Here is a 12,750-nt window from a genome sequence, read left to right on the forward strand (position 1 = left end):
GTGAACTTCTACCTCTTTTTGTAGCTGTACCTTCTCTTTTTCCAAAGCCAGGAATACCATTTGCAGCATTCCTACCTTACTCTTAAATCTTTCCACGTCTTGTTTTAGTTCTTCGTCCAGATTCCTTTCCAGCATGCCACAAGGTTGCTGAGCATGTGGGAAAAGATTTTCGATTCCTGTTTCTCCTATTTCCTCGTTTTTGATAAGGCAGTCTCTGGAAACACTGTCACTAAGACAGATGTCCTTGCCAGTTTTCTTCTTGCTTACAGAACCAAGTGTACTTTCATCATTTGTGGAAATAGGTCTTATTTGAGGAAGAATATTAGAGATGTCATCCAAACTATTTGTTTTTAAACAATGTCTCAGGGAATATTCAGGACTTACCTCTACGTTCCTACCGATCCCATTCTCATTTTCTTCCGTTTCCTCTGCTCTTGCTAGATGTACTTCTGAATTATCTGTGTAATTAGTGCAGCCTTCTTCATCTGGTATTCTCTCAGTAATTTCCACATTTGCACTTAAGTTCTTGTGATCCGGAAGGACACTGAGACTCGGAACAACAATTTCTGTACTGGGTTCTTTTAGGTCTACGTTAAGTTTCACATCTCCAAACTCACTTTTACTTTCTGACTTATTACTTGACTCTGTCACACTAGATGAAACACAAAAACTCTTCAGTTCTTCCTTGAAGTCATCTCCTGACACTTCTGCCACAACGGATGTAGTTTCCTCAGATTCATTAATTTCACCAAACAGCTGCTTCAACTCTGCCATAACGCTTTTAAAATTTGTTTTCAGCTCCCTTTTCTCTTCTTCAACCCACATCCTTTCGTATCTCTCTTCCCACGGCTTTAGATTTAACTGCTTGTCAGCACTGTGGGATTCCTCATTTTCTGCTAGGGCTTCCTGATGAGAAATTTCTGCTTTGTCAGTCTGCTTTTCATGTGCTGTATTTTCTATCAAGTTGGTTGTTTCCAAAACATATTTATCCTTAAGGAAGCAGGTAAAGACAGAAGAATTGCCAAGAAAAATGAAATGACGGTTAAGCCATATAATTGACATTGCAAACTCATCCCATCATACAACAACAACAACAAAATAAAGATACCTTATTTATTTTTTCCTCAAAATAGAAGGATCTAGTTTAGAAACAATAGTTTTTCTTCAGCTGGAGTTCTCCGAACACAAGCATTGCTTTTACCAACTACAGAGAGCAGGCAGGCTAAAAGGTATCACCAAGCAGTTTATGTTTTAGTACTTTACTTTAAAAAAACACCACCACCACCACAAACAGAAACCAACAAAACAATCGGTAACAACGTAAAACACAACTGCCCAAATTTTCCCATACTCCATTACTTTCTACTGACTGTCACTTTAAACCCCCTGCTAGTTGAGTTAACATAGCGGGAGTCATCATAACAAGCTTTTTTACTATCCACCACAAGGGACTGGCTACATTACAATCACTTATGCTCCCCAGAGTCAGAAGTATTAAATTCCATTCCAATCTCCCAAGACCAATATTTACTAGGAAAACCTGTTCATTCCTGCCCTTGGCCCAAAATCAAGAACTGAGACGTCCATCAAAACTGTACCATGCCTCAAGCCCACTGACCAGCTCCTCTCTCCAGCCTTCTCATTATCTCTGACTTCACAGTCCCTGCAACAGTATCCTTGGTTTGTGCTCCCATCTGAGCAAGGATATTACTTCCTCCACTTCCCTTGAGGTATTACAGAAGACTCCAGACACTCACGGAAGATCCCTACCCAGTCCCGTATGCCCAATACAAACAGGATGCCTAGCTTATATTCCTCCATAATGGCCTTCAAAAAAAAAAATATTTTCAAACACTTACTAACTTGATCAGACAAGAATATATTTGTCTGCAGGGGCAGAGAAAGCACTGACAGACCATATTTCAGGTCTTTACTTGATCCTCCTCACATGCAGAGGAAAAGCTGGCATGCTTTGTCAAAGAAATAATCGCATGATATAAAATTTTGCTCCCAACTGAGTATGCATTTTGCACGGGAAAAAACAAAAAACCATCACATGACTGCACTGTTTCTCAGAATTGCACACAAGGAAAACCAGTGGTCAGTGTTTAAGCAAACCAGCTGGAAATGGACCTGGACAATGGTATGTATCCATCACAACTGCAAGCATTTTATACAACCATAAGAAGACAGTATCTAACATCAGGTGATACGAACTTCATGTGCAAGACTCATTTTGCAGAGCCGTTTCCTGACTGCCAAGATTTCTTTTAACTCGTAATACAGTTTATCAATTCAGATTATAATTCGCAATATTTGGTTTCACATACCTGCCTCCCATAGTTTGCACTGGCATCCTTGACCATCTCTTTTTCCGCTGATGATGACACATGAATGATAGATTCTGAGCACTCACCTACAGTGAAAAAATTACATCTTTATAACGAACATGACTTATTACAAAGTATTTATACCTAGAGTACATCCTTTTGTACTTTTTGTGCATTTGTGAGAAAACAGCACAAACTAACACAGCCTCTCAAGTGTATGATTTACAATTTGAACATAATATTATAATACAGATACTTCATTATTCATTCTTGTTGGAGACAGGTCTTTTACGTTCTCTTGCAACCTTTCGTAACGTACATCTATAAAAGACACAGGAGTATCAACAGACTCTTCAATCTTCAGTTTTTTTAAGTATTTTCTGAGAATCACTGGAGACGCTTCCAGCTCCACACTGGGCATCCCCTTCATTCTCAGCATTACTAAGATAACCCAATTTCTGATCAACTTCTTCTTTAAGTTCTATTTTACCTCTCTGCTCCTCTTCCATTATGTCATTAGACTGAGTTTCTTCATCTTCCTCCACTACTTCCACTTCCGCAAGCTTGCTTGAATTTGAGACATCTTGTTTCAACAAATCTTTGCATTGTCCTCTGTTCAGATTTGCACATGTTGGTTCTTTTTGTTTGAGGCTTTTCTTCTGTGACTTAGGGTTTTCAGTTCTAGAATAATCACCACCTCCTTAATGCATGAGAAAAGGAAAGAGGAATATGAATCAAATGGGTTATATAAATAGCAACAGGCATTTTACCCATTTAAAACACAGGAAAGTAGTCATCTGGGACTGTATGGAAAAGAAGCCAGGTAAGGGCAGGACGGGGAAAGGACACATCAGACACAAAGGCTTAGGAGTGGACTCGGTATCGTCATTTTCATTATCTTACTTGTTTTACTCTGAAATGACCATCTGTTCTGTTCTTATAACACTACTTTCCTCAATTATTACAGCCAAGTGAAAACAACAACAACAGCAAAAACCCAAATGAAATTACTTAGCAAGTTCACTTTTGTATGTCATTGTATTATATATCCAAATAACTTACCAACATTCCTGAACTTTTGGAGAACATTCATTAACATCCTCAACTTACGCTTCTGTGGCTTCTGCAAATAAAAATGCATTTTAAAAGAATTATTTGGTCTGTTTTTGTTTGCTTCTTTGTTCTAAGGCAAATCCTTTACTTACATCAGATCTTGAATAGTAAATTCAACCAGGCTGTCCCCTTTTGAAAGGACTCAGATGCTTGCTAGATCCTTCAACTTTAATTACACAAACATTCCTCTTGTATACAAGTCAGTGACTATTCAAAACTATCTGTAGATGCATAGCAATTCTAAGAAAGTATTTGAATCCATAGGTAAACTACAACTACACTTGGCATAAATTAAAGTTCCTGAAGCTTGAAGAATAAATTAGTTACTACAACTCCACTTAGTGAAATGTCTGTAATTTGTAGATGTATAACAATTCTAAGAATGTATTTGAATCCTTCTAAGAAAGTATTTGAATGAAGTCTTGATTGTAGGCAACTGAGGCAATTTACAGATTATCAGGTAAACAGTAACATTTAGGCCAAAATTTATATTCATGTAAGCATACTTGAAAGAGTACTACAAACAGTAACTGCAATTTCCTTCTGAAGAAAAATCAATCCATCAATCAATCAATAGACGTACATCTACACACACATGCGCGCAGAGTTCTGTAGTAGTAATTAGGAAAAGTAACTCAAAGTGCAGCTTTGCCTGAAGCACAAACCAAACTAGAATTCTGAAAAATGAGAAAAGGTATCACAAACTTGTTTGTTCATTCTGGTTTCAGGACAATGGCTCTCAAAATGTACCAAGATAATTATCTAATGCCTCTTTCACAAACAAGATGAACATACTAGCGTAAAATATCAATTTGAAAGAAACAGAAAAACAGAAGATGTATATTTAATATACCTGTTTCTTGAGCTGTCTCAGCGTTATTAATTCCGTTTCTAAATTCCTTGCACGCAACTCAAGTTGTTGTTTCTCCTCTGTCTCTCTAGCATATTGATCCTCTTTCCTCTTTAGTTGCTCTCTTGTTTCTTCATATTGTGTTTCAGCTCTACGTCTCTTTTCCTCTTCTCGTTTCAAAGAAAATCTGGGATTTAAAAGAGAATATTTGAGGAATTAAAGCACTGACAAAAAAGTAAATATGCCACATCGTGAACCCGGAGAAACAACTTAAACTGTAGAAATGTCACACCTTTCCAAATACAGAAGTTTTGCTGCGATTTTAAACTTTTAACATAACTCTAATTTCATTCCATTAGTGGTGGAAGACATCTTATACATGAGCTGTACAAGACTGACAAATAAGCCATTAAGTGATGTACAAAATTCAACATGTATTTCCACGTCAACATAGGTAAACGTGAACAGTAAACCATAAACTTTTACTAACAAAAATGCACTGTTTTCAATAGGTTGATCATTATCCATATAGTACAGATTCATAATGACTGCAAGTAACACAAATAAAACAGCACATCACTTATCCAAGACGAATCAAAAACTTTTGAGAAGCCTTCCCTAAGACTATAACAACTGCTTAACACGTGTGGAGTAACATTTTCATTTCTTTCAATAAATTAAAGGATAAGGGCAGTGTTCCAAAGAGATTTTTAGACACGGTAAGACTAACATGATTAAAAAAAAACCACAACAAAACAACACAGTTTATGTGCCCCCAGAAATTTGCTTTACTAATTCTGGAAAATGAGTATCAGCAACCGCTAACAAGTAGTTCAAAAGATTGGCTGTGACATCAGTATTTAAGCTGCTTATTCTAAAGGAGAAAGATTTACGCATGTATAGCTAATACTGTTTTGAGATTTTACAGAGAAAGAAAACATGGATTCCTTGTATTTACAGATGTTTGGGAATTTTGAAAAATGTTTGGGAATTTTGAAAAAGGGTTATTTTATAAGTTTACCCTTTTACTGGCATTTCAAGTAATTTTGGTCTCTCCTCGGATGAAGAATTCTTTGTGTTTTTTTCTTCTATCATTTTTTCGTTCTTCCTTAGAGCAAGCTTTTCTTTTACTGGTTGATGGGTAATATTGCCCGCTGGTGTATCAGATTTATCAAGACCTTCCTGTTTCTCCACTGCTTGCATTTTGAAATGTTTCTGCTTCCTTTTCTCCTGCTCAACCTACGAAGAGAAAAATTCAGCTTCGTATATTTTTCTGATTCTAAAGGAGATCCAAGACCAAATAACCTAAGCTTGACTTTTAAAAGAATGTAAAATAAAAAAGAATTTTCACAAACATTACTCTACAAAATGTACCTAGTCAACAAATATACTCCGAATTCACTCTTGATTTGAAGTGTAACAAACAAACAAACAAACAAACAAAAAAAGCAAAGCAGCCCTTAGGAAAGAAACAATAAAAGCATTACTGATGGATAAGAAATCAGATGGACTACACAACAGTAGTTGTAGAAACACAAAATATGAGTGGATGTACGATGTGGTACTTCCTTGATGATGAGGAAAAAACCAAACTGAACTCAAAAGCAGAAACAGCTTCACAGCAATCAGGAGTTCTAGTGAGAGGCACACCATGCACAAACCACAGCAAAGGAAGAGATGAGTCAAGACCCTGTTCAGAAGCTATTTTCATTTCCTGATCGACAATCAAAACTGGTGTACTTGTATGAATTTCTTTTCATGGTAATGAGGTGATGACTACTTACACTGGAACTGACTGTCACCTATTGTCAAACTGAAACAATACATTTTGATTTCTCAAAACCTTCTGATTACATTATGGGGAAAAGCACAATTCTCCACTGCTTTCCTTAGTTATGAGTAACGTTCTTCTCTTAAAACAAAAAAAAACAATTTGCACAAAGCAACTTCTTTTAATGATCAATAGCTAACATGAACAGGACCATTGATACTGAGAAAGACTAAAGAATAAGGAGCAGCAGGTGAACTTCTACCTCTTTTTGTAGCTGTACCTTCTCTTTTTCCAAAGCCAGGAATACCATTTGCAGCATTCCTACCTTACTCTTAAATCTTTCCACGTCTTGTTTTAGTTCTTCGTCCAGATTCCTTTCCAGCATGCCACAAGGTTGCTGAGCATGTGGGAAAAGATTTTCGATTCCTGTTTCTCCTATTTCCTCGTTTTTGATAAGGCAGTCTCTGGAAACACTGTCACTAAGACAGATGTCCTTGCCAGTTTTCTTCTTGCTTACAGAACCAAGTGTACTTTCATCATTTGTGGAAATAGGTCTTATTTGAGGAAGAATATTAGAGATGTCATCCAAACTATTTGTTTTTAAACAATGTCTCAGGGAATATTCAGGACTTACCTCTACGTTCCTACCGATCCCATTCTCATTTTCTTCCGTTTCCTCTGCTCTTGCTAGATGTTCTTTTAAATTATCTGTGTAATTAGTGCAGCCTTCTTCATCTGGTTTTCTCTGGGTAATTTCCACATTTGCACTTAAGTTCTTGTGATCCGGAAGGACACTGAGACTCGTAACAACAATTTCTGTACTGGGTTCTTTTAGGTCTTCGTTAAGTTTCACATCTCCAAACTCACTTTTACTTTCTAACTTATTACTTGACTCTGTCACACAAGATGAAACACAAAAACTCTTCAGTTCTTCCTTGAAGTCATCTCCTGACACTTCTGCCACAACGGATGTAGTTTCCTCAGATTCATTAATTTCACCAAACAGCTGCTTCAACTCTGCCATAACGCTTTTAAAATTTGTTTTCAGCTCCCTTTTCTCTTCTTCAACCCACATCCTTTCGTATCTCTCTTCCCACGGCTTTAGATTTAACTGCTTGTCAGCACTGTGGGATTCCTCATTTTCTGCTAGGGCTTCCTGATGAGAAATTTCTGCTTTGTCAGTCTGCTTTTCATGTGCTGTATTTTCTATCAAGTTGGTTGTTTCCAAAACATATTTATCCTTAAGGAAGCAGGTAAAGACAGAAGAATTGCCAAGAAAAATGAAATGACGGTTAAGCCATATAATTGACATTGCAAACTCATCCCATCATACAACAACAACAACAAAATAAAGATACCTTATTTATTTTTCCCTCAAAATAGAAGGATCTAGTTTAGAAACAATAGTTTTTCTTCAGCTGGAGTTCTCCGAACACAAGCATTGCTTTTACCAACTACAGAGAGCAGGCAGGCTAAAAGGTATCACCAAGCAGTTTATGTTTTAGTACTTTACTTTAAAAAAACACCACCACCACCACAAACAGAAACCAACAAAACAATCGGTAACAACGTAAAACACAACTGCCCAAATTTTCCCATACTCCATTACTTTCTACTGACTGTCACTTTAAACCCCCTGCTAGTTGAGTTAACATAGCGGGAGTCATCATAACAAGCTTTTTTACTATCCACCACAAGGGACTGGCTACATTACAATCACTTATGCTCCCCAGAGTCAGAAGTATTAAATTCCATTCCAATCTCCCAAGACCAATATTTACTAGGAAAACCTGTTCATTCCTGCCCTTGGCCCAAAATCAAGAACTGAGACGTCCATCAAAACTGTACCATGCCTCAAGCCCACTGACCAGCTCCTCTCTCCAGCCTTCTCATTATCTCTGACTTCACAGTCCCTGCAACAGTATCCTTGGTTTGTGCTCCCATCTGAGCAAGGATATTACTTCCTCCACTTCCCTTGAGGTATTACAGAAGACTCCAGACACTCACGGAAGATCCCTACCCAGTCCCGTATGCCCAATACAAACAGGATGCCTAGCTTATATTCCTCCATAATGGCCTTCAAAAAAAAAATATTTTCAAACACTTACTAACTTGATCAGACAAGAATATATTTGTCTGCAGGGGCAGAGAAAGCACTGACAGACCATATTTCAGGTCTTTACTTGATCTTCCTCACATGCAGAGGAAAAGCTGGCATGCTTTGTCAAAGAAATAATCGCATGATATAAAATTTTGCTCCCAACTGAGTATGCATTTTGCACGGGAAAAAACAAAAAACCATCACATGACTGCACTGTTTCTCAGAATTGCACACAAGGAAAACCAGTGGTCAGTGTTTAAGCAAACCAGCTGGAAATGGACCTGGACAATGGTATGTATCCATCACAACTGCAAGCATTTTATACAACCATAAGAAGACAGTATCTAACATCAGGTGATACGAACTTCATGTGCAAGACTCATTTTGCAGAGTCGTTTCCTGACTGCCAAGATTTCTTTTCTTTTAACTCGTAATACAGTTTATCAATTCAGATTATAATTCGCAATATTTGGTTTCACATACCTGCCTCCCATAGTTTGCACTGGCATCCTTGACCATCTCTTTTTCCGCTGATGACGACACATGAATGATAGATTCCGAGCACTCACCTACAGTGAAAAAATTACATCTTTATAACGAACATGACTTATTACAAAGTATTTATACCTAGAGTACATCCTTTTGTACTTTTTGTGCATTTGTGAGAAAACAGCACAAACTCACACAGCCTCTCAAGCGTATGATTTACAATTTGAACATAATATTATAAGACAGTTTGAAGATGCATCTGTGTGAACTAATCTCTTTCAGGGCATTTTCCCTTTCATTCACAAGGGAAATTTGATGAAAAATCAGTACAAATGGTCAGAAATACACCTTTAAGAATCTCAAATGGTTTACTGTTTACTGAGTTCAGTTTTGGGCCCCTCACTGCAAGAAAGACATTGAGGCCCTGGAACGCATTCAGAGGAGGGCTACGAAGCTGGTGAGGGGTCTGGAGCACAGGCCTTATGAGGAGCGGCTGAGGGAGCTGGGATTGTTCAGCCTGGAGAAGAGGAGGCTCAGGGGAGACCTTATAGCTCTCTACAAGTCCCTGAAGGGAGGTTGTAGTGAGCTGGGGGTCGGCCTCTTCTCTCGTGTAATCAGTGATAGAACTAGAGGGAATGGTTTCAAGCTGCGCCAGGGGAGATTCAGGCTGGACATTAGGAAGTACTACTTCTTAGAAAGGGTAGTCAGGCACTGGAATGCACTGCACAGGGAGGTGGTGGAGTCACCGACCGACCATGGGGGCGTTCAAGAAACGTTTGGATGTTGTGTTGAGGGATATGATTTAGCTGGGAAGCATTGGTGATGGTTGGACTGGATGATCTTTTAGGTCTTTTCCAACCTTGATAATTCTGTGATTCTGTGATATGTAGAAATATATTTATACATACATGACACACTGTATGCTATACAGTAATTGGCTAGATTCCTCTAGCTATTTTCATTTCTCCTTGTTTTGTGCCACAAAGGGTCTCATTTAACCCTTTTAGAATTAGAAATACGTGTACCATAGGAATTATAACGCTTTGCAGAAGAAATACAGCTTGCTGAAACCCAAACCCAAATATACAAGTTTGAGAGAAACTTGCACGTCTACTTCTTAATACCTGATCTTTGAGAAAGTACATGGACTTAAAATAAAAGACACAAGGAAGGATGAACAGAAAATACATGAAATGCTGACATAAAATGAACTATGAAAAGACTGTTTTTCCTGTCTAACTTAGCTATGTCCTATATCATCATTGGACTACATTTCACATTACTGCATAAAACAGACAAAACTAGAACTCAGCTAGAACACACAGAATCACAAAGGATGAAAAAGACCTCCAAGATCATGGGTAAACGAGGTTGCTAAGTCACTATCCACCATATTTAAAGAGTGGTGGCAGTCAGGTAAAACCCTCAGTGACTGGAAAAATAGAAACACCACACTTGTTTTGAAAGAGCGTTAAGAAAGGAGGTACTTTCCAGGGTCTAGACAACCTTCTGTTATGGAGTGACTAGAGTGGAGGATAAAGAAATAGCAACTGATGTTAGCTACCTTGATTTAAGACCTTTGACCTGAGCTCAAACAGTACACTCGTCTCACTACATTGGAGAAATATGATGGATGTATTCTTTGGTAGATAGGGAAGTGCTGCCAAGTGGTTTATCTGATATGTCAGTGAAAAGAGATCACATCCAGAAGGATACTGACAGCCTAGAGAAGCGGACCTTATGACGTTCAGCAAGGCCAAGTGCAAGATCCTGCACCTGGGTTGGGCAATCATCAGCATCAGCACAGACTGGGAGAAGTCCTGTGGAAAAGGACTTGGGGATGATGCTGGATGAAAGTTACATATAAGCTAACAATGCATGCCTGCAGTCCAGAAAGGCAATTGCACCCTGGGCCACAAAAAAAGAGGCCCTGCATGGCCAGCAGGCCAAAAGAGATGGCTGTCCCCTTCTACTCCACTCTTTCAAAACCCTACCAGGAGCACTGAGTTCATCTTTGGGGCCCCCAGCACAAAAAATCTCTGGCTAGAGCAGGTCCAGAGAAGGGTCTAAAAAAACAATTTGAGGATTGGAACACTTTTCCTATGAAGAAAGCTGACAGAGTTGGTGAATATAAGAGTTTGCAGAGACCGTATCATGGCCTTTCACTAATTAATGGGGGCTTATAAGAAAGACTTTTAACTATGGCCTGTAGTGATAGAGCGAAGGGTAACAGTTTTAAACTAAAAGACAGTTCAGATTAGATATAAGGAATAAATTCTTGATGAGGGTGAGGAGGCACTGGAACAGGTTACCCACAGCAGGGAAGTTGCAATTAGGTGATCTTTAAAGGTCCTTTCCAGTCCGCTTCTATAATTCAATGATTCTAACCATCTTTCATCCATCTTACAGAAACACTATCACCGCAGAAGAGAATCTCCTTTTCTTTATGCAAACACGCGTACATTTTTTCTGGAGGGAAGTTTAACCTCTATTGTCGTCAAAAGAAACGGTACCTTTTTTCCCAAGACAAGGATGTCAGACAGCTTGGAGCAATTTCCATTCCATACTTAGAAGTTGCAATAGGTTTCTGAACTCTATCTAGTCATCTACTTCATATGCTTGCTTATATAGGCTTTCACCTGATTTGTAAATTTTGGGGGCTCGTTGTAGAAATTCTAAGACTTTAATAGGGAACTGTTTTCTATCTCGCTAACAAATACTTAAATTCACATATATCAGAATGAAGAAACTAAGAACCCATGAAGGTTAGACATACACTCTCCCATGTATAACGTACGATCTAGCTGCTTCACTTTTATTCTTCTTTCCCAACCAAAAGGAATACCTGCCAACTTACTTCCACTCACTACCTCCCACCTAAACTCTCTTTCCCATGTCCTTCCCCTAGCTCTAAACTCAGCGGCCAGTTTAAACAAAACATGAGAGGATGGCTTTGGAAGAGCATATGCAATACATGTTTTCAAACAACTGCCACAGAGGTAGAGAAAAAGCCAGCTAAATAATCGATCATGCTAAATGAAGCATAAGCCTCTGAATCGCCCATTCTGTCCCACCTGCAGCTCCTGGACAGCTTCGTTTGAAGATTCCTAGCCTGGAATCAGACACAGGACATGATTCCTACTGCCCCTCTACAGATTGGTATATTTGGCAATGAGAAGGAAATGAGTTGCAGGAATGAGCAAGACATGAGCAATGGCAATCACTCTGAAAAGCCATAACTGCCGATTCCAGCCTGGATGATGACTATTCATGTTTTTGCAAAAAAAAATCTCTTTGAACATAAAATGCACAAAGAGAAAAGAGCATGCAGCCTGAGTGCTTCTGCCAGACCTTCTGTGCAGCATCTGACCAATAGCTACACACGTTCTGAAAACATCTACAACAGCATGCTATGCTCTGGAGACAGACAATGGAAATAGGATCTTCTGCTCTGACACCCTGCGGTGAGTACCAAAGCACCCAACTCTCTCTGAACCGGTCATGATCTCCTGCATTTTACAGCTGAACAAGGTTAGATACTGGAAAAGTCTTCTTGGAGTTTGACTCAGGTCTGCTCTTGGCTGAAGCCCTGAAAAACCAGTTTTTTAATCTGATAGTATCCATCAGAATGGGAAACAATATTGTCACACACGAGATACAGTAGACTAGCTTCTTGTTTGGTTCCGACCACATCAAGGCAAACACAGCAACTAAATTTATAAAGAAACTTGCATCATACACAATCATATGGAAGCCAGCACCACAATTTGTGATTTTTAGGAATGAAGAAGAAGGAATAAAATCTGTAAACTTTCTCTACCACAGCAGGCTAGGGTTGACAGGGAACAGGAAAGTTTATTATCTTTGAGGATAATCATCATTTACTAAATTTACTGAGCACTTATAGAGGAGCAATCAGGATCAATACTTAATTAAACTCACTTCTCTTATTAGCAGTGTCTTCTGATGCTTTACAGACTTGATGTTTATTACTGCAAACAGAATGTGTCATACCCCCCAAAACTGCCGTTTGCAGCTTCCTTCCAGTAACTTCCTTCTCCTGTTCTTCTTCTTCGTTCCATTTAGGTGACTCCTT

The 12,750-nt window shown here is 38.6% G+C and overlaps 1 protein-coding gene across 1 annotated transcript; it reads right to left on the bottom strand.

Annotated features, from left to right (window-relative positions):
• Positions 1-286: 286 nt before the first annotated feature.
• Positions 287-3,429, bottom strand: LOC140247281 (uncharacterized). The gene is made up of 5 exons (XM_072326772.1): positions 3,393-3,429; positions 2,821-3,030; positions 2,331-2,416; positions 385-990; positions 287-304 (listed from the first exon to the last, which is right to left on the bottom strand). The coding sequence occupies exons 1-5, from the start codon at positions 3,427-3,429 to the stop codon at positions 287-289; spliced, it is 957 nt and encodes a 318-aa protein (XP_072182873.1).
• Positions 3,430-12,750: the final 9,321 nt, after the last annotated feature.

The sequence above is a fragment of the Excalfactoria chinensis genome, chromosome 1, assembly GCF_039878825.1.
Source record: "Excalfactoria chinensis isolate bCotChi1 chromosome 1, bCotChi1.hap2, whole genome shotgun sequence".
NCBI lineage: Eukaryota > Metazoa > Chordata > Aves > Galliformes > Phasianidae > Excalfactoria > Excalfactoria chinensis.

Bases quoted from the DNA above. Each gene is read 5' to 3' on its own strand.
- LOC140247281 (XM_072326772.1), bottom strand. From the start codon at position 3,429: ATGTTAATGAATGTTCTCCAAAAGTTCAGGAATGTTG. The intron at 3,031-3,392 runs GTAAGTTATTTG...TCATGCATTAAG, and splicing joins CCAAAAGTTCAGGAATGTTG to GAGGTGGTGATTATTCTAGA. The intron at 991-2,330 runs GTATGTGAAACC...TGCTTCCTTAAG, and splicing joins GTGCAAACTATGGGAGGCAG to GATAAATATGTTTTGGAAAC.